The sequence below is a fragment of the Coloeus monedula genome (genome assembly GCF_965178545.1).
Source record: "Coloeus monedula genome assembly, chromosome: 7".
Taxonomy (NCBI): domain Eukaryota; kingdom Metazoa; phylum Chordata; class Aves; order Passeriformes; family Corvidae; genus Coloeus; species Coloeus monedula.
The window spans coordinates 17,101,121-17,119,373 of NC_138787.1; the positions used below are offsets into that span (position 1 = coordinate 17,101,121).

The 18,253-nt window shown below is 37.0% G+C and overlaps 1 protein-coding gene across 34 annotated transcripts in view; it reads left to right on the forward strand.

Annotated features, from left to right (window-relative positions):
• TTN (titin) overlaps positions 1–18,253 on the forward strand; it is a 245,121-nt gene that overhangs the window by 15,499 nt on the left and 211,369 nt on the right. For all 34 annotated transcript variants that reach the window (XM_082285106.1, XM_082285116.1, XM_082285134.1 and 31 more), the window contains 30 exons: positions 584–859; positions 971–1,090; positions 2,161–2,436; positions 2,705–2,770; positions 3,240–3,498; positions 4,095–4,155; positions 4,270–4,482; positions 5,207–5,349; positions 6,002–6,204; positions 6,318–6,548; positions 7,101–7,345; positions 8,070–8,293; positions 8,393–8,557; positions 8,661–8,829; positions 9,352–11,042; positions 11,136–11,417; positions 11,686–11,952; positions 12,095–12,367; positions 12,475–12,738; positions 12,836–13,096; positions 13,632–13,892; positions 14,290–14,553; positions 14,647–14,907; positions 15,072–15,332; positions 15,768–16,028; positions 16,115–16,256; positions 16,346–16,511; positions 16,715–16,946; positions 17,516–17,800; positions 17,888–18,013. In XM_082285106.1, the coding sequence (XP_082141232.1) occupies positions 584–859; positions 971–1,090; positions 2,161–2,436; positions 2,705–2,770; positions 3,240–3,498; positions 4,095–4,155; positions 4,270–4,482; positions 5,207–5,349; positions 6,002–6,204; positions 6,318–6,548; positions 7,101–7,345; positions 8,070–8,293; positions 8,393–8,557; positions 8,661–8,829; positions 9,352–11,042; positions 11,136–11,417; positions 11,686–11,952; positions 12,095–12,367; positions 12,475–12,738; positions 12,836–13,096; positions 13,632–13,892; positions 14,290–14,553; positions 14,647–14,907; positions 15,072–15,332; positions 15,768–16,028; positions 16,115–16,256; positions 16,346–16,511; positions 16,715–16,946; positions 17,516–17,800; positions 17,888–18,013 (7,948 nt within the window). The remainder of the gene's footprint in view (positions 1–583; positions 860–970; positions 1,091–2,160; positions 2,437–2,704; positions 2,771–3,239; positions 3,499–4,094; positions 4,156–4,269; positions 4,483–5,206; positions 5,350–6,001; positions 6,205–6,317; positions 6,549–7,100; positions 7,346–8,069; positions 8,294–8,392; positions 8,558–8,660; positions 8,830–9,351; positions 11,043–11,135; positions 11,418–11,685; positions 11,953–12,094; positions 12,368–12,474; positions 12,739–12,835; positions 13,097–13,631; positions 13,893–14,289; positions 14,554–14,646; positions 14,908–15,071; positions 15,333–15,767; positions 16,029–16,114; positions 16,257–16,345; positions 16,512–16,714; positions 16,947–17,515; positions 17,801–17,887; positions 18,014–18,253) is intronic.

Below are 18,253 nucleotides of genomic sequence, written 5' to 3' on the forward strand. Positions count from 1 at the left end.
ATGAGTTATTAGAAACAAACACAAGTCCTGATACAAAAGCATTATTTCCAAATTATCAGACATCTCAGTATCCCTTCTTCTGAAAAATCCTTTAAAATAGATCAGCACTGAATTAAGAGATATACCTGCTGTAAAAATTTTTATGGGTCTGCTTCTCAGTAAATACATTTACATCAGATGCTAGATGCATTTTTTACATTTGCAAGAGTTATATGGAGCTGATGAGCATACTTTAAAACTATGTGCATGTTTACATACCTGTATACTCTTAGAAGAGTGGACACAAGTGTGACTGTAAAGTATTAAAATTGGGCTTGCAGACAAATATTGATATGTATAAAACACAGAAGCATAGATATATTCTGAATGTGCAGAGATAGCACTTAGAGAACATATATGGTTTTGAATCTACTGATTCTTAAGGGTATTTACAGGTGCATACTTTTGATCTTTTCATCATTACTTTTACACAAGCATACACCCTCTCTTTGGAATATACTGAGCATTATAACTATTTGTCATATATGCAAGTTTTCAATATAATTATGAATACGAGTACAAATTCTGCTGATGTTGTTTGTAGACTCAAGCTGGGAAAAAGGCTGAAGCTGTAGCTACAGTCGTTGCAGCAGTTGATCAGGCACGTGTTCGATCACCCTGGCAACCAGAACAAGCAGATGAAGCTCATGTAAAGCAGAAAACTTTGGAATATGGTTATAAAGAGCACACTGTAACAGACCACGTTTCTGAGGCCCCAGCAGAACGTCATGTTGTCACTAAAGAAGTTAAAACAGTCTATGTTCCTCCTGAGAAACATATCTCAGCTCCTGAAAAGCAGGAAGTTCATATATCAAAAGAGGTTAGACTCTTTTTTATATTATGTTCTTTCCAGAATCTATGTCCCAGTGAAATCTGTTTCAGTTCAAAGAACAGCATCACTTTCAACAACTTTTTTCATTACATTGTTTAGATAAAAAGAACAACAGAAATTGAGAAAACAATTCATGTTGAACCCCCGCGACCTCGCACAGCAAGTCCTCACTTCACGGTCTCCAGAGTTGCTGTTCCTAAACCAGATCATACATATGAGGTAAGCTGAAGTTGTATCCAAGAGGAACATGCTCATTTTCAATAGCCAGTAGGTCACCCATTCCATCTGGCTTTTCTTCACACACTCCAGTGTGGTCCTTCCCCAAGAGGAAGAGTTGTATACTCCTTACAGCTATTTTTGTTGGCTTGTTTGACTAATAAAGAATACTGCTGTAAACAGACGAATTGCTAAAATAGAATTTGTTGTTATTATTAGTTATTTAACTAATCTTATAAACTGTTTGAGGATGCAGCTTCAGTACTTCATGACATATAGTGAAATTGTAGATATTTGTCATGCAAGTTATGTTTTTTAAAGAGCAGAAGTATCCTTCATTAATCTTATTATGTGTATCAGTTCACTTGCATACTGCTCTTTTCTTCCATGCTAATTAATACATACTAAGCTCATTTTTTAAACAGAAAAAATCCAGACTGACTGTGTAATATGACACTATCCATTTTTAATGTTATTCTTTCCACTCTTCTGCTTGACTCCTTTACATAATATTAAAATTTCCCAGTTAATTAATTTTCTCATTTAAGCATATTTTCTCTCTTCACCTGGAATTTAAAAATTATTTTCCTCCAAACATAATTAAACACTGTCATAAATATTTTATTAAATATTTGTGCATTTTTTTAGAAGTCATTTCACCTATAATAAGATTTTGAAATCTCTTCAGTTATTTTAATCACTGGAAGTTATATAATTATTACTAATCTTTCTTTCAATATTAGATTGATTAAATGGAAATCTAAGGCTTCAAGTGAGTAAATGGAGAGAACATTTCTTGTGCTACACTTAAGAGCTTCTTGACCATTGAAAGATCAAATTCTGCAGTGAAAAAGAAAATATTTAAATGTTAGATCAAAAATAATACAAGGGTATTATATCTATGGTATTCTACTACTGCAATCTAATACTCTTATTTTCACATATAGCTTCTGCAGTGTCAAAACCAAGTAACTAAGGAAACAACTGCTCCATATGCAATCTGCTCAAGAAATGCACTCTCTCCTTCGAAAATAAAACAACAAAGATGTAACTCTTTCTCTTCTGTTCCCTAGGTTTCAATAGCTGGGTCTGCCATGGCTACTCTGGAGAAAGAGTTATCAGCTACTTCTCCTGTGCAAAAGATCACCAAGCCTGTGAAACCACCTCAGCTAAAGCCTCATGAAGTCAGGACAAAAGCAGAGCCAGTCCCCCCTCCACAGTTTCCCTTTGGAGAAGCTGCTGAGAAGTATAAGAGTCACTATGATGTTGAGACTAAAAAGGAGACAAGGATTAAAAGTGAAGCAGTGCGGACAGAACACTTGATGCTGCATAAAGAAGGTGAAGCAAAGGTATGTTCTTAAGCAAATTTCTGTCTGACTGACTTTCGTCTTAAAAATATAGAATGGCCTCACTTTTTTGCTGTTTTCTTATTGCAATTTCCCACTTTTAAAGCATTTTGCTGCCTTTTATCTTTTCATTGGTTTACACAAATCCTTGTAAGGACCTAATATTTACCTGTTACTTTCAAGAGTCCACATTCCCTGATTTATTTTCTTATTTAAATTATGCTGTTTATGTCCTTGACTTTGTTCATTAATTGTTCTCTAAACAACCTAGGTGACAGAAACTGCCAGAGTTCCTGTGCCTGCAGAAATCCCTGCTACTCCACCCACCTTAGTCTCAGTAAGTAATTTGTATAGAGTTTAGGGGAGTTACGCTAGATTTTCACCCATTCTGTTTTCTAACTTTTATCACTGAATACCTAACCATTAAAAATTGGCTTTATTTAATTTTTTAAACTTTGTATTAGATTTACTCAGCCATATAATTTATCTCTGATACAAACTCTTCTCGATGTCTTTTATGGTAGTGACTCTTCACAATTATGTCACATAGTAGGTAGATCTATTTGCATAAGTGTGAACCTACTTTTTCATTTTGTTAATAACAGCAGTGTTCAGAGATCCTAAAGTCCAGTTTCAAATACTTCCCTTTGGAAAATACCCCTCTTCTTTTCCTGCATACATTGCTTCACAGAACACTGTTTTGAGCTAGACATTAAATTTTCCATTCAAATAGGTTTTAAATATTTAAATATCTGTTTAGTATTGAAAATATATACTGACTGTGATACTTATTTTTTATCATACAGGGTCTCAAAAATCAGACTGTGACTGAAGGTGAGTCTGTCACTCTGGAGTGCCAAATATCCGGTCATCCTCAGCCTACAGTGACATGGTACAGGGAAGACTACAAAATTGAGAGCTCGATGGACTTTCAGATCACTTTCAAAGCAGGGCTTGCTCGCCTTGTGATTCGTGAAGCCTTTGCAGAGGACAGTGGAAGATTTACCTGCACTGCTACCAATAAGGCTGGGAGTGTCAGTACTTCTTGCCACTTACATGTAAAAGGTAAGTATATTTATAGAATCACATAATTGTTTAAGTTGGAAAAGACCTTAAGAGCATTGATTTCAACCATTAACCCAAAACTGCCAAGTACACTGCTAAACCACGTCCCTAAGTGCCAAATCTACATGTCTTTAAAATACCTCCAGGGTGGAAATGGTATTTAAAAGTTAGCCCCAGGTGACTCCTGGGTAACCTATTCCAATGCTTGATAACCCTTGATAGCCTTTTTGGTGAAAGGTTTCCTAATATTGAAACTCAACCTCCCTTGGTGCAACTCAAGGACAGTCCCTCTTGTCACTGTAGGAAGTTAATTTTGTTAACTGTCTATTACTTGTAATGTATTGTAGACAATTAAAACTCATGGCTTGAGTTGTATTCCAGGGTTATTAGGTAAAAGGGCCGTAAGAATATGAGGAAAAGGCTGATAATGGGCTGATAATGGGAAACTCTTAACTCGATTCCTTGGTGGAGTTAGCAAGCCCTCTGAGCCAACTAACTACTTACTCTTTTTATGTCAACTCTACAACTCTTTTTATGTCATTGCTTAAGGCCTATTAAGGTATTTTAAAATCCACTATATCAAATTTTCCTTATAGTTACTGAAGAAATTGAGACTCGAGAAACCATTTCTGAGAAGGCTGTTACAGAAGAGAAACGGTAAATTTCCTTTTCTAAACAGACTGCTCCTACTGCAGTCATTAGGTTCTTGCATCCTGTTTTATGAGAGCTTCAGACATCAGCTCACTTACCTGCACTGAAATCTTATTGCAGCTATGTGGAGACAAAGGACATTGTAATGGAAGATGTCTCTGCTGCAGCAGAGGAAGTATCGGGAGAACCCGTACCTCCTTTCTTCATAAGAAAACCCATGGTGCATAAATTAATTGAAGGTGGGAGCATTATTTTTGAATGCCAAGTAGGGGGCAATCCAAAGCCACACGTCTACTGGAAAAAAGGCGGAGTTCCTCTAACGACTGGCTACAGGTACTTTGAACACAATGCACAAAAACTATCTTAACATAATTTTTATGCATATTTAATTGGAAATGTCATAATTTTGATTCCCTTACTTATGTTGAGCCAGAAAACATACCCTGATTTCTGTGACATTTTTATTTTCTTAATGTAAAAGTTATAGGATCATGTCTTAATGTGTGACTTTAAAAGGCTGCTAAGTTTTAAAACATAAATATTCAAAAGACTATAAAATGAGATATGCTACTTTTCCTTATAAACAAATCAGGAAGTTTTGCATTTGTTTTAGTCTGTCTTTGCAATGTTTGCATTCTGTCTATTTAAGTGTTGTCTGTAGAAAGCAACATGCTTTCTAGCTGAGAAAAAACCCCACATTTGTGGCATTCTTGAAATAATCATGCTATGATGATCTATATTAGGACAAACTGTGTGCACACAGAATATACCATTATATTTTGTGTGATAACTAGACCTCTCATATTTCAGTACTGTTCTTTGTATACTATTTATTTAGTGATAACAAAAAGAAAGCTGTCCAGTACTCTAGTTTCAGCGTGGTTATTTTTCATACGCTGCTCTGTAGATTCATTCAGTGAGAATTGCCTGCAAAAGTTTCTCTTTATGTGCCCTGTACAAGTTAGGAGTGTGTCTCATTAACTGTATAAGTAAAAGCAAATTCACTAAAAAGCCTGTCCAGAATTACAAAGACTTTTTACTTTTATTTTTCCTATAGATACAAAGTGAGTTACAAAAAAGAAACTGGGGAATGCAAACTTGAAATTTCCATGACTTTTGCCGACGATGCCGGAGAATACACTATTGTTGTTCGTAATAAACTTGGAGAAGCTTCTGCAACGGTCTCCTTACTAGAAGAAGGTACATTTTAGATTAAGGCAATGGGAACAATATTTCTTAAAATTAACTTCAAAATGGGAAAAAAGATTTTAAATTGTGCTGCAAATTCTTTGCAGCTGAGTTTATTCAGCTGAAGAAACATAAAGGGAGATCTGTCAGCTTTGTTTCTGCAAGAGTATCTGACATCAGGCCCTTGAAGGACTTTATTCTTTGCTAGAATGTGTAGTTATAGGAACCTTCCTCTGTTGACATGCCATGTTCATGACAAGATAAGACATTCAGAGAGTGATGTGGGAAAAGAAGGTTAATCAATTAATAGGTTTTTATCTTAAAGGGAAAGAAGCTAGTTTAATTTTTTTATTTGTCCTGTAAAAATGTGCAAAAATTTTCAGGAGACAGAGTCATGGTGAAGAAATTGTAAAATAATCTCTGCAGATGCTTCCACTTTGAGAACTAGGATATCTAAATAGTACAAGAAGACTTCTGTCTGTTTATAAAGCTCATCTTAATACATCAGTCTTTGCATTTTGTTGCTGTTTGTATTTATTGGCTAAACAGATAGAAAGTCTGCTTGAATCACCAAAACCAGTAAAATAAGTTTGTACTTGTTTTCTCCATTCAATCCAGTGAAAACCAAAAAATTTATCAAAATTAATCTGTTCTCAATTCTTAGCTGATTATGAAGCCTACATAAAATCACAAGAAATGATGTACCAAACTCAAATGACTGCATACGTACAGGAACCTAAAGTGGCTGAGGTAGCCCCACCTATTTCCTATGGTGACTTTGAAAAAGAATATGAAAAAGAACAAGCTCTAATCAGGAAGAAAATGGCAAAAGATACAGTGATGGTCAGAACTTTTGTAGAAGATGAGGTATGTCTATCCCTCTGTATTAATTTTGGGTACCAACATTTTGCCATACAAATAGTTTATTTGCAAGGTCATTATTTGACACAGAAAACTAATGGTCTTGCTTTTCTGTATAGGAATTCCATATTTCTTCTTTTGAAGAGAGACTTATCAAGGAAATTGAACTCAGAATTATTAAGACTACCTTACATGAACTTCTTGAAGAAGATGGAGAGGAGATGATGGTTGATATTTCTGAATCCGAAGCTGTAGAAGCAGGATTTGATTTAAGATTAAAGAATTACAGAACCTTTGAAGGGACAGGAGTTACCTTCCATTGCAAGACATCTGGATATCCATTGCCAAAGGTACCCCACATCTGTATAAATTTTTTTTAATAAATATTTTGATGCTCTACTTGAAAAAATCCCTTAACATCTCATTGTCAGACTTTCTACATTCTTCATAGAAAACAGCAACTCTCAAAGGAAATCCAGTCTTCTGGTTTGATATCAAGCTGAGTTTTCCTTTTGTCCCTTAATAGAATAGTTAGGTTGGTTAGCCAGTTCAGAGGTAAGTTGGATTTACCAATTAAGTTAGTTTTGATTCTGAGTATCTCTGAGGTAGCCTAGCCCAGTGGGGACCACAGTAGTAGTCCAGTCTAGTTACTTTGCCCTTCATCAAAATGGGCTTTATATCTGTTTGTAGCTCCAAAACTCATGTTTCAGATTGTTGTGTAAACATGTTACTTTAGTCTTACCTATTTCAAGTAAAAATATTAATGTTTAACAAACGTACATGGGCTGTGATGTTTTTCAGCTGACAAACAGTAAGTTATAACGTCTTGCATGTATAAATCATCACTGGATCTTTGTCTTTAGGAGAGTTTGCATAGTAGTCTACTGTTTCTTTCCATGCAGGTTGCATGGTACAAAGATGGCAAACGTATAAGGCACGGAGAGCGCTACCACATGGAACTTCTGCAAGATGGCAGCGCCACTCTGCGTTTGCCTGTTGTTTTACCTGAAGATGAAGGAATTTATACTGTCTTTGCCAGTAATATGAAAGGAAATGCCATTTGCTCAGCAAAACTCTATGTTGAGCCGGTTGCACCTACAGCAACTCCAGGTTATATGCCAGGACCTGAAGTTATGAGAAGATATAGGTAGGTACACAATAATATAATTTTACAAAACTTCAATCTGCTGTGATAGACAGTCCAAAAGCTCATTACATAGCAGTTAAATAAGCTCAAGCTATTGGAGTTTGCATACCTCTGGAAAAGCTCTAAATGCTGTTTTCATGACTCATATAGATTTATGCACTAACTTTTTGTCTGATTTTCGCTTTTAATGAGCAATGCAGTTCCCAGAGTACAATCATTCATGTATATTTCCAGCCACAGTATCAGATTTACAACCTCAATAACCATATTTATTGGTTAAAGTACTCATGTTTTTGAAAAAATATCTTCTGCACTTGGAGTTTTAGTGTGGTGTGCCAATATTTTTCCCTGCCCTTGAAATAGCTGTATTTCTATGACAGAAAAAATTAAGCATTGCCATGTCCTGTGTTCAGTTTCCATACACATACACACCCATGCACAAACATACACAGGATTACACCCATATCTGTGCACTATCCAAAACCCAAAAATTTCCTTGGCCATAGTGTGTCCTAACACTGTACATCTCTACAAAGTCCTGTCAAAAACATAAAGAAAATTGACTATAAAGAAAAATTAATTTTGTCCCAATTTCTCACATAGATAAATTAGCCAAGCTCTTTAAAATAAATTATGAGAAAGGCAAAGGTTGAAATCTGTTTATCATGTCAGTCCACTGCTATATGACATTGTCATATATATCTGTCTTATCTTTTCCTTCCAGGTCTATCTCTCCGCGGTCTCCAAGCCGGTCTCCAGCCCGCAGTTCTCCTTCTCGTTCTCCTGCCCGGAGATTAGAAGAAACTGATGAAGGGCAACTAGAGAGACTGTATAAGCCAGTTTTTGTGCTGAAACCTACGTCATTTAAATGTTCACAGGGACAGACAGCAAGATTTGACTTAAAAGTTGTGGGCAGACCTATGCCAGAGACATACTGGTTCCATAATGGTACATCAGCCTCATTTTCATTAACAAATAATCTTTAAAAGGTCTTTGATATCTCATTGAAACTGTTTTGACTGCAACTGTTCTCATGTGTATCTGCAGGTCAACAAGTGATTAATGACTACACCCATAAAATAGTGATTAAAGAGGATGGCACCCAGTCTTTGATCATTGTTCCTGCAATGCCTGATGATTCTGGAGAATGGGCTGTCATTGCTCAGAATAGGGCAGGCAAAGCTTCAGTCTCAATGACACTGACTGTGGAAGGTATCTTCTGTACATTTTATTTTTAGCAGTCTGATGAGTGTTTTTTATTTAAAATCACGGCTGTGTCATTTCCTCTTGTGATAACTTACCCTTGCTCTTTCAGCTAAGGAAGACCTAGTCAGACCACACTTTGTGGAAAGGTTGAGAAATGTCAGCGTGAAGGAGGGCTCTAGACTGGAGATGGCAGTGAAAGCTACTGGTAACCCTAATCCTGATATTGTATGGCTCAAGAACAGTGACATCATTGTGCCTCATAAATACCCAAAAATAAAGTAAGAGAATTGTTTATATTTAAATCTATTTAAAATTAAATTTTATTCAAATTTTATTTTCTTTTATTTTATTTAAGATACTTTATGTAAGTTAAGGAGTTAATAATCACCATCCTGCAAAATGCCTCCTACAGTTTCACAGAAGGAATTCACTAAGGGCTTTTGCATTTCTGCAAGGATTACAGATATGAAATATCTTGTAGTATTCACTCCATTTTTTTCCAGCTTGTGTTCTCATATAGTTTCTATTCTGCAAATCCATCACAGAGATTATTGAACTGTTCTCTGTCTCTGATTTTGAAGACCTCTGCAGGTAAAACTGCCACTGAATTTAAGAATGGTTTTTATTATCCTTATCTGTTTGATTCATAGGCACTGCACTCCCAAACATGAATAAACATAAACAACATGTCTATTACCTCCAGAGATTTGCCTTTGGAGGCTTTGACTTAATTTGGAAGAAGGACAAAAAATGAATGACAAAGAAGGGAAAAATAGTTAGAATTTTTTTCTGTATTTCAGGATTGAGGGAACCAAAGGGGCAGCTGCCCTTAAAATTGAATCAACTGCCAGGCAAGATGCTGCATGGTATACTGCTACTGCTATCAATAAAGCTGGGAGGGACACTACCCGCTGCAAAGTAAATGTTGAAGTTGAACATACAGAACCTGAACCAGAAAGGAAATTAATAATTCCAAAAGGAACTTACAAAGCCAAGGAGATTGCAGCACCAGAGTTAGAACCTCTCCATCTGCGTTATGGTCAAGAGCAATGGGAGGAAGGAGATCTCTACGACAAAGAAAAGCAACAGAAACCATTTTTTAAGAAGAAGCTGACATCTTTAAGGCTCAAACAATTTGGACCAGCACACTTTGAATGCAGGCTTACACCAATTGGCGACCCAACCATGGTGGTGGAGTGGTTGCATGATGGCAAACCCTTGGAAGCAGCTAACAGACTCCGCATGATCAATGAGTTTGGGTACTGTAGCCTAGACTATGGGGTAGCCTATTCCAGAGACAGTGGAGTGATTACTTGCAGAGCAACTAACAAATATGGTACAGACCATACATCTGCTACTCTGATCGTGAAGGATGAGAAAAGTCTTGTGGAAGAATCCCAGTTGCCAGAAGGCAAAAGGGGACTCCAGCGAATTGAAGAGTTAGAAAGAATGGCCCATGAGGGTGCTCTACCTGCAGTTGCACTGGACCAAAAGGAAAAACAAAAACCAGAAATCGTTTTGGTTCCTGAACCTGCAAGAGTCCTTGAAGGTGAAACAGCACGATTCCGCTGCCGTGTGACTGGCTATCCTATGCCCAAGGTCAACTGGTACCTCAATGGGCAGCTCATCCGTAAAAGCAAAAGATTTAGACTCCGTTATGATGGAATCTACTACCTGGATATCGTGGACTGCAAATCATATGACACTGGAGAGGTGAGAGTCACTGCAGAGAACCCAGAAGGCTTTATTGAACATAAGGTAAAACTTGAGATCCAGCAGAGGGAAGACTTCAGATCTGTTCTTCGTCGTGCTCCTGAACCCAAACATGAGCCTGTTGTTACAGAACCTGGAAAACTTCTCTTTGAGGTACAGAAGGTAGACAAACCTACAGAGGCAACAACCAAAGAAGTGGTGAAGCTGAAAAGGGCTGAAAGAATCACTCATGAAAAGCTTTCAGAGGAATCTGAAGAGCTGCGAAGTAAATTCAAGCGTAGGACAGAAGAGGGCTACTATGAAGCCATTACAGCTGTGGAACTTAAATCTCGCAAAAAAGATGAATCATATGAAGAAATGTTAAAAAAGACAAAAGAAGAACTTCTTCACTGGACCAAAGAGATCCCAGAGGAAGAGAAGAAAGAACTTCCTCCTGAAGGCAAAATCACCATTCCAACATTCAAACCAGAGAAGGTGGAGCTTAGTCCAAGCATGGAGGCTCCCAAGATACTTGAACGAATTCAAAGCCAGACTGTAGCCCAAGGAACAGACGTGCACTTTCGTGTGAGAGTGGTGGGAAAACCAGATCCTGAATGCCAGTGGTTCAAAAATGGGGTTCAGATTGAAAGGACTGATCGTGTGTACTGGTACTGGCCTGAAGATAATGTCTGCGAATTAGTTATCAGAGATGTGACTTCTGATGATTCTGCCAGTATCATGGTGAAAGCAGTCAATATAGCTGGTGAAACTTCTAGCCATGCTTTCCTGTTAATACAAGGTAATTTCAATTCTCTTACTTATCCTACTGCTCATCATAGTGTGTTATGTCTTTTGGTCAGTGCTCTGTTGATCATTATGTAATGTTTTACAGCCAAGCAGTTAGTCAGCTTCACTCAGAAGTTACAAGATGTTGTTGCTAAAGCAAGAGACTCCATGGCAACATTTGAATGTGAAACATCAGAACCCTTTGTCAAAGTGAAATGGTTTAAAGATGGAATTGAGATTCATTCTGGAGACAAGTACAGGATGCACTCAGACAGAAAGGCTCACTTTCTTTCTGTATTAACAATTGATATGTCTGATGCTGATGACTACAGCTGTGCACTGGTAGAAAATGAATCCATAAAAACCACTGCAAAACTTACTGTTGAAGGTAAGAAGCATACAGCTCAATACCATGCCATACTGTTAAAGTGAAATCAGCTTCAGAAAGAAATAAAACTACTTAAACAGACGTCTAACACCCTAACAAATGTTGAGCCGCTTTCATACTTTTGGAATCCAGTATGAAAGTTCGGAGATTTATCTATGTAAAATGGTTACACTATATACATATATTCCCTTAGGATCATTTAATAACAATTTTTTTCTTCAGGAGTATCTAATCAAGCTTATTCACAAATGTAATTATGTGCCTTTAGGTGCTGCAGTTGAGTTTATTAAAGAACTTGAGGATGTTGAAGTGCCAGAATCCTTATCAGGTGAACTTGAATGTGAGGTTTTCCCAGAAGATGTGGAGGGGAAATGGTATCACGGTGATGTTGAACTCACTTCTAATCTTAAATATGTGATTGCATCCCGCCGTGGTCGTCAGATCCTCACTATTAAAGATGTTAATAAAGATGATCAAGGAGAGTATAGTTTTGTTGTTGATGGAAAAAGGACTCACTGCAAACTGAAGATGAAGCGTAAGAATTTCTTATATTGTCTATATATTATAGATTTCTATATTATGGCATGTATTATAGCTATATCATTGTATGCCATAATGCTTTAATGTTCAATATTCTGCCTCTTATAAGTATTAATTGACTTCATTTAATTACACAGCTCGTCCCATGGCAATTCTTCAAGGACTTACTGATCAAAAAGTCTGTGAGGGAGATATCGTGCAACTTGAAGTTAAAGTCTCCCTAGAAAATGCAGAAGGTGTCTGGATGAAAGATGGCCAAGAAATTCAATCAAGTGACCGTATTCACATTGTGTTGGATAAACAATCACATATGTTACTCATAGAAGATGCCACAAAGGAAGACAGTGGAACTTACTCTTTTAGTGTTCCTGATCTTGAGCTCTCAACCACTGGACAGATCACAGTGTACAGTAAGTCACTATGATGATTTTGAAGGCGTGTTTGATTTTTGACTCCTTTAGGATTACTTTTTAAAGGCATAGTTTTTCTCATGATGAATATTTTTGTAACTTGGCAGGTGTGGAAATAGTGGTGCCTCTAAAAGATATTTGTGTAGTTGAAGGAACAAAAGCCATCCTCGAATGCAAAGTTTCAGCACCTGATGTGTCTTCGTCCAAATGGTACCTAAATGATAATCAAATAAAGCCTGATGAACGTGTACAAGCTGTATGTAAAGGCACTAAACAGAGGCTAGTGCTCACCACAACCCATGCATCAGATGAAGGACGTTATAAACTAGTGGTTGGCAAAGTTGAAACAGACTGCAATGTCACAGTTGAACGTAGGTGTCTTTTAAGATGTACAGTTCTTTGTGAAATAATTTCTTTGAAAACAAAACTGTGGAAACTTCATAAATTTATAATTTATTCTTTTTACAGAAATTGAGATTATTAGAGGTCTCCATGACATCACCTGCACTGAAACACAGAATGTGTCCTTTGAGGTTGAGCTCTCCCATTCGGGGATTGATGTAATTTGGCATTTCAAAGGCCAACACATAAAGGCTGGTCCTAAATATAAAATTGAAGCACATGGCAAAATATATAAATTGACGGTGGTGAAGATGATGAAAGACGATGAAGGAGAATATGTGTTTTATGCTGGAGAGAAGAAAACATCTGGGAAGCTTATAGTAGCAGGTTAGTAAGGTTAAAGTCCAACATTTTCATTTCACTGTGATTTAAAAACTGCCCAATATACTGTATTTCATACTTTCAGCAATACTGTTGTTTCAGTGGGGGGGGTTTGTCTTTAGTTTATCTTTTTTTTTTCTTTTATGTTCTCCTTGCCTTTCACCTTATTTTTTGTGATTAGTATAATTTGACTTCTCAAATCTTTTAAGTAAGTGTTAATGTATTTTGCTAGATCAAAACCATAGTATGAAATGCTATATTATGCTTTTGATGTAATTAATGTAAAAAAGAAGTGGTTTTGTCTTGAGTGCTCTCAGTATGTCTGTGCTGATGATAAATTAAAAGAGAATAACTAGCATAGAATTAAGAAACATCTTTTCATAATGTTCAGGTCATAATTGTATTCCTGATTTTTCACAGAGCTCAGAATGACAATGGGCAGGCTGCAAGTTAGGGCAAAGTATTCCAGCATCTACTTTTTGTTTCAGTATGGGGGGAAGCTGAACAGCAACATGACGAATGTGCTTTTCCTTCCCAACAGGTGGTGCCATTTCAAAGCCTCTCCATGACCTGACTGTGGCCGAGTCCCAAACAGCTGTTTTTGAGTGTGAGGTGGCAAATCCTGAATCAGAGGGCCGGTGGCTACAAAATGGTAGACCATTAGCTACGACAGATCAGTATCGTGCTGAATCTGATGGTGTAAAGAGGCGGCTTATTATCCCTGCGACAAAACTGGAGGATATTGGTGAATACAGCTATGAAATAGCAAGCTCAAAGACATCTGCCAAACTAAAGGTCGAAGGTCAGTATTTTTTCTAACTAACTGATGTCTTTGAGACTTATTCCAGCATCTCTCACTATGTCTTGGACCAGGCCTTAAGACACAAGCAAAATAAAATAAATCAAATAAAAAATTCCAACCCAATCCAACAACAACAACAACAAAAACTAAACAAACAAACCCCCAACCAACCAACAGAACAGACAGACAAAACCCCAGAAACCAAACATTTCTCATGGATGCTACAAGTAAAGCTTCCTTGTTTTGTTCCCAGCACACCACTTTGCTGGAAACTGCACAAATTACTATGAAGCACCATTATTCACTTTTATTAAAATTATTATATTTACTATGGGCTTTAATTTTGATCTCTTTTGTCAAGGGTTTTTTTCTAATTTTTTTCCCTTTTTTTCCCTAGCTGTTAAGATAAAGAAAACACTGAAGAACTTGACAGTGACAGAATCACAGGAGGCAGTTTTCAGTGTAGAACTGACTCACCCTGATGTGAAAGGAGCTCTATGGATTAAAAATGGTGTTGAACTTGAATCAAGTGACAAATATGAAATTACAGTGAAAGGGACTGTTCACACACTGAGAATCAAACACTGTGTTGTCACCGATGAGTCTGTTTACAGCTTTAAACTTGGAAAAATAGGAGCAAATGCCAGACTTCATGTGGAAAGTAAGTCAGTCTGGTTTGAATGTTTGCTGTAATGCATGTTTTGAAATTCAAATCATACAAAGTGCTGAATATTTCTGACTTTTTTCCCTCTAGCTGTCAAGATCATCAAAAAGCCGAAGGATGTGACTGCTTTGGAAAATGCTGTTGTCTCATTCGAACTGAGTGTTTCCCATGATACTGTACCTGTCCGTTGGTTCCATAAAAATATTGAGCTTAAACCAAGTGATAAATACAAGATGATCTCTCAAAGGAAAGTTCACAAGCTTATGCTGCATAACATATCTCCTGATGATGCTGGGGAATACACAGCTCTTGTTGGGCAAATTGAGTGTAAAGCGAAACTGTTTGTGGAAAGTAAGTATTGTAAGTTTGTAAGAAGGTAGTTGTATGAATTGTTTACACCATAACTGAGCAACTTGACCTGACGCTTCATAGCCTGTTACCCTTGATTTTTTGCAGTCTTCCAAACATACCAACTTTTAGAAAATTCTCTCTTGTCTTTTTTGCCCTCCTTTTAGGCATACACATCACAAAGACCATGAAAAATATTGAGATCCCTGAGACCAAAACCGCCTCTTTTGAATGTGAAGTTTCTCATTTCAATGTGCCTGCTGTCTGGTTGAAAAATGGTGTGGAGATTGAAATGAGTGAAAAGTTCAAAATAGTTGTCCAGGGGAAACTCCATCAACTCAATATCATGAACACAAGCAGTGAAGATTCTGCAGAATACACATTTGTCTGTGGAAATGATAGAGTCAGCGCAACCCTGACTGTAAAACGTATGTCAAAATTAAATTATCCAGAATATTTTACGGTTACCAATTATGAGTTTTTGTTAACACATGGACTAAATGAAATTCTGACAAAGCCAGCACAGCTGTAGAGGTGTTTTTTAATAACACTAAATAGCCTCAATTACATTCTTTAAAGAGATTTAGAAAAAGTGAACTTGAAAGTCAGATCCTGCATCGTTCTCTTTAGGCCAACATGCCTAATTGCAAAGTCACCATAGAAAACAGGATTTGGATTCCTGTGTCATTCAGAAGTTGTGGGAGATTTAATTGTAATACTGATTCTGAACACAAAACCTACCTTATAATATTTCCAAAATTGTCTTCAAGAAGTTGAACCATCCTTTGTCTTGTTAGCATGTCATTAAAATAAAGTAGAACAGAATGGAAGAAAGCAAACCATGTCCATTTCTTTCCTTTTAGCCATCCTAATTACCTCCATGCTAAAAGACATCAATGCCGAAGAGAAAGATACAATAACATTTGAAGTTACAGTCAATTATGAAGGTATCTCATATAAATGGCTAAAGAATGGCGTAGAAATAAAATCAACTGATAAATGCCAGATACGAACAAAGAAGCTTACACACTCCCTCTCCATAAGGAATGTGCATTTTGGTGATGCAGCAGAATATACTTTTGTTGCTGGAAAAGCAGCTTCATCAGCGACTTTATATGTGGAAGGTATTTGCTCTCTTGATTTGCGTATTTAGTGACCTCTGGCAGCTTAAATAACATCATGGCACTCATTCTATTATTTTCTGCCCTAGCTCGTCACATTGAGTTTAGGAAGCATATTAAAGACATCAAAGTGGTGGAGAAGAAGAGGGCTATTTTTGAATGTGAAATTTCAGAACCTGACATTCAGGTCCAGTGGATGAAGGATGGGCAAGAGCTCCAGATTGGTGATAGGTAAATTATTGCTTCTACACCATATTTACTTTTGGTGTGTGTTTTCCCCCAGGAAATAGCTAGCTCATTTTCTTTTCTGGTGTGCTCAGGTTGAAAATTCAGAGAGAGAAATATGTCCATCGTCTCATCATTCCTTCCACAAAGATGTCTGATGCTGGTCAGTACACTGTAGTAGCAGGTGGAAACACATCCAGTGCCAATTTGATAGTGGAAGGTCGTGACATTCGTATCAGAAGTGCCCAGAAAGATATTCAGGTAAGGCCTATACAGATGAATAAAGTATTTCGTAGCTTTGTCACTCAAAGAATAATGCAAGGGAGGAGCAACAATATCTAACCAGCAAGAGTCATAGCACAAAAATCTGTAATCATAAGGTCAGAACCTCCACCTAGGAAATGGAAAGTGAGACCATAGGAAAAAACAATATTATTTCTATTATTTATTCTACTTTTCCAAAGGTCATTGAGAGACAAAGAGCTGAAATTGAATTTGAAGTCAATGAAGATGACATTGAACCACAGTGGTACAAGGATGGTATTGAGATCAACTTCCAATATGAGGAAAGATACAAGTATGTGGTGGAAAGGAGAGTTCATCGAATGAGCATCTTTGAAACCACTTACTCTGATGCTGGAGAATATACTTTTGTTGCAGGACGGAATAGAAGTTCTGTTGTTCTTTATGTGAATGGTATGTGGCCCCACAACCAATGTTTTGACTGTTTATTACTCAATGGTTTTCTGATTTTTATATAGCTTCTCTGGAATTCTAACTCTTGAAAGAAAAAAAATTTCAAAAGGATCATCGGGAATACTACCAAATTCTTCATGTACATGGATGTTTCTTGCCCTACTGAAGTAGCTGGCTAGTGGATGAAAATACCATGGCAGTTCTTTTCCCACTGTATTTACTTAGACCAGAAAATTCTCCAGTCTAAAGAAAACTAATTTGCTCATATGGACAGATATGCCTTTCCAGAGTGATCAACCTAACAATTCTTGGACACATTTTGCCAGAAAACACTTACACCAAAACAGCCAATTATGTTAAGGCACTTGCTCCTAGATCATTCCCCCTGTATCAATGAAAAGGGCAGATTTTCATGGACACAAAAGATTAGGAATAATAAGGGGGATAGTTTCGTTTGTTTAATCCTTTGCAAATAGTTTTGAATCACTAATAATATCAATAATGAGACTTCTCTCTCTCTCTCCTTCTTCCTCTCTCTCTTTGCCACCTCGCTTCCTCACAATTTTCAGCTCCAGAGCCACCCCAGATTATTCGGGAGCTACAGCCGACTACTGTGGAGTCTGGCAAACCTGCCCGCTTTTGTGCTATTGTATCAGGGAAACCCCAGCCCAAAATTTCCTGGTACAAAGATGATCAACAGCTTTCTCCAGGTTTCAAGTGCAAATTTCTCCATGATGCACAAGAATATACTCTGTTGCTGATTGAAACTTTCCCTGAAGATGAAGCAGTGTACACCTGTGAAGCAAAAAATGACTATGGAGTAGCTACAACTTCAGCTTCACTTTCAGTTGAAAGTGAGTTTCCCATGCTCATAATAATGTTTTATAAATGAAATTTTCATTCTTCATCTTTAAAAATCACTTCTGTCCTTTATTCTTTAGTCCCAGAAGTTGTTTCTCCCGAGCTAGAAATGCCAGTGTACCCACCTGCTGTCATAATACCACTACGTGATACTGTTACATCTGAGGGACATTCTGCTTGTTTTCAGTGCAGAGCTACTGGGACAGGTGGGTTTAATGAAATACTGTACATATTTCCATCTCTCAGAATTTTTCATCTTGAATTCAGAAAAAAATTCAGCAGTGTATATGCTTGGATCAGTCTAACCATAGAAGTGCAGTTATTTGATATACACACAGAGCCAAGTGTTATTAACTACTTTCAGTTAAGCAAGTCAAAGGTGGCATCAAGCATGGAAGTTTTAAACTATCATAAGCATATTAAGTGTTTCAAAAAAGAAGATCTGT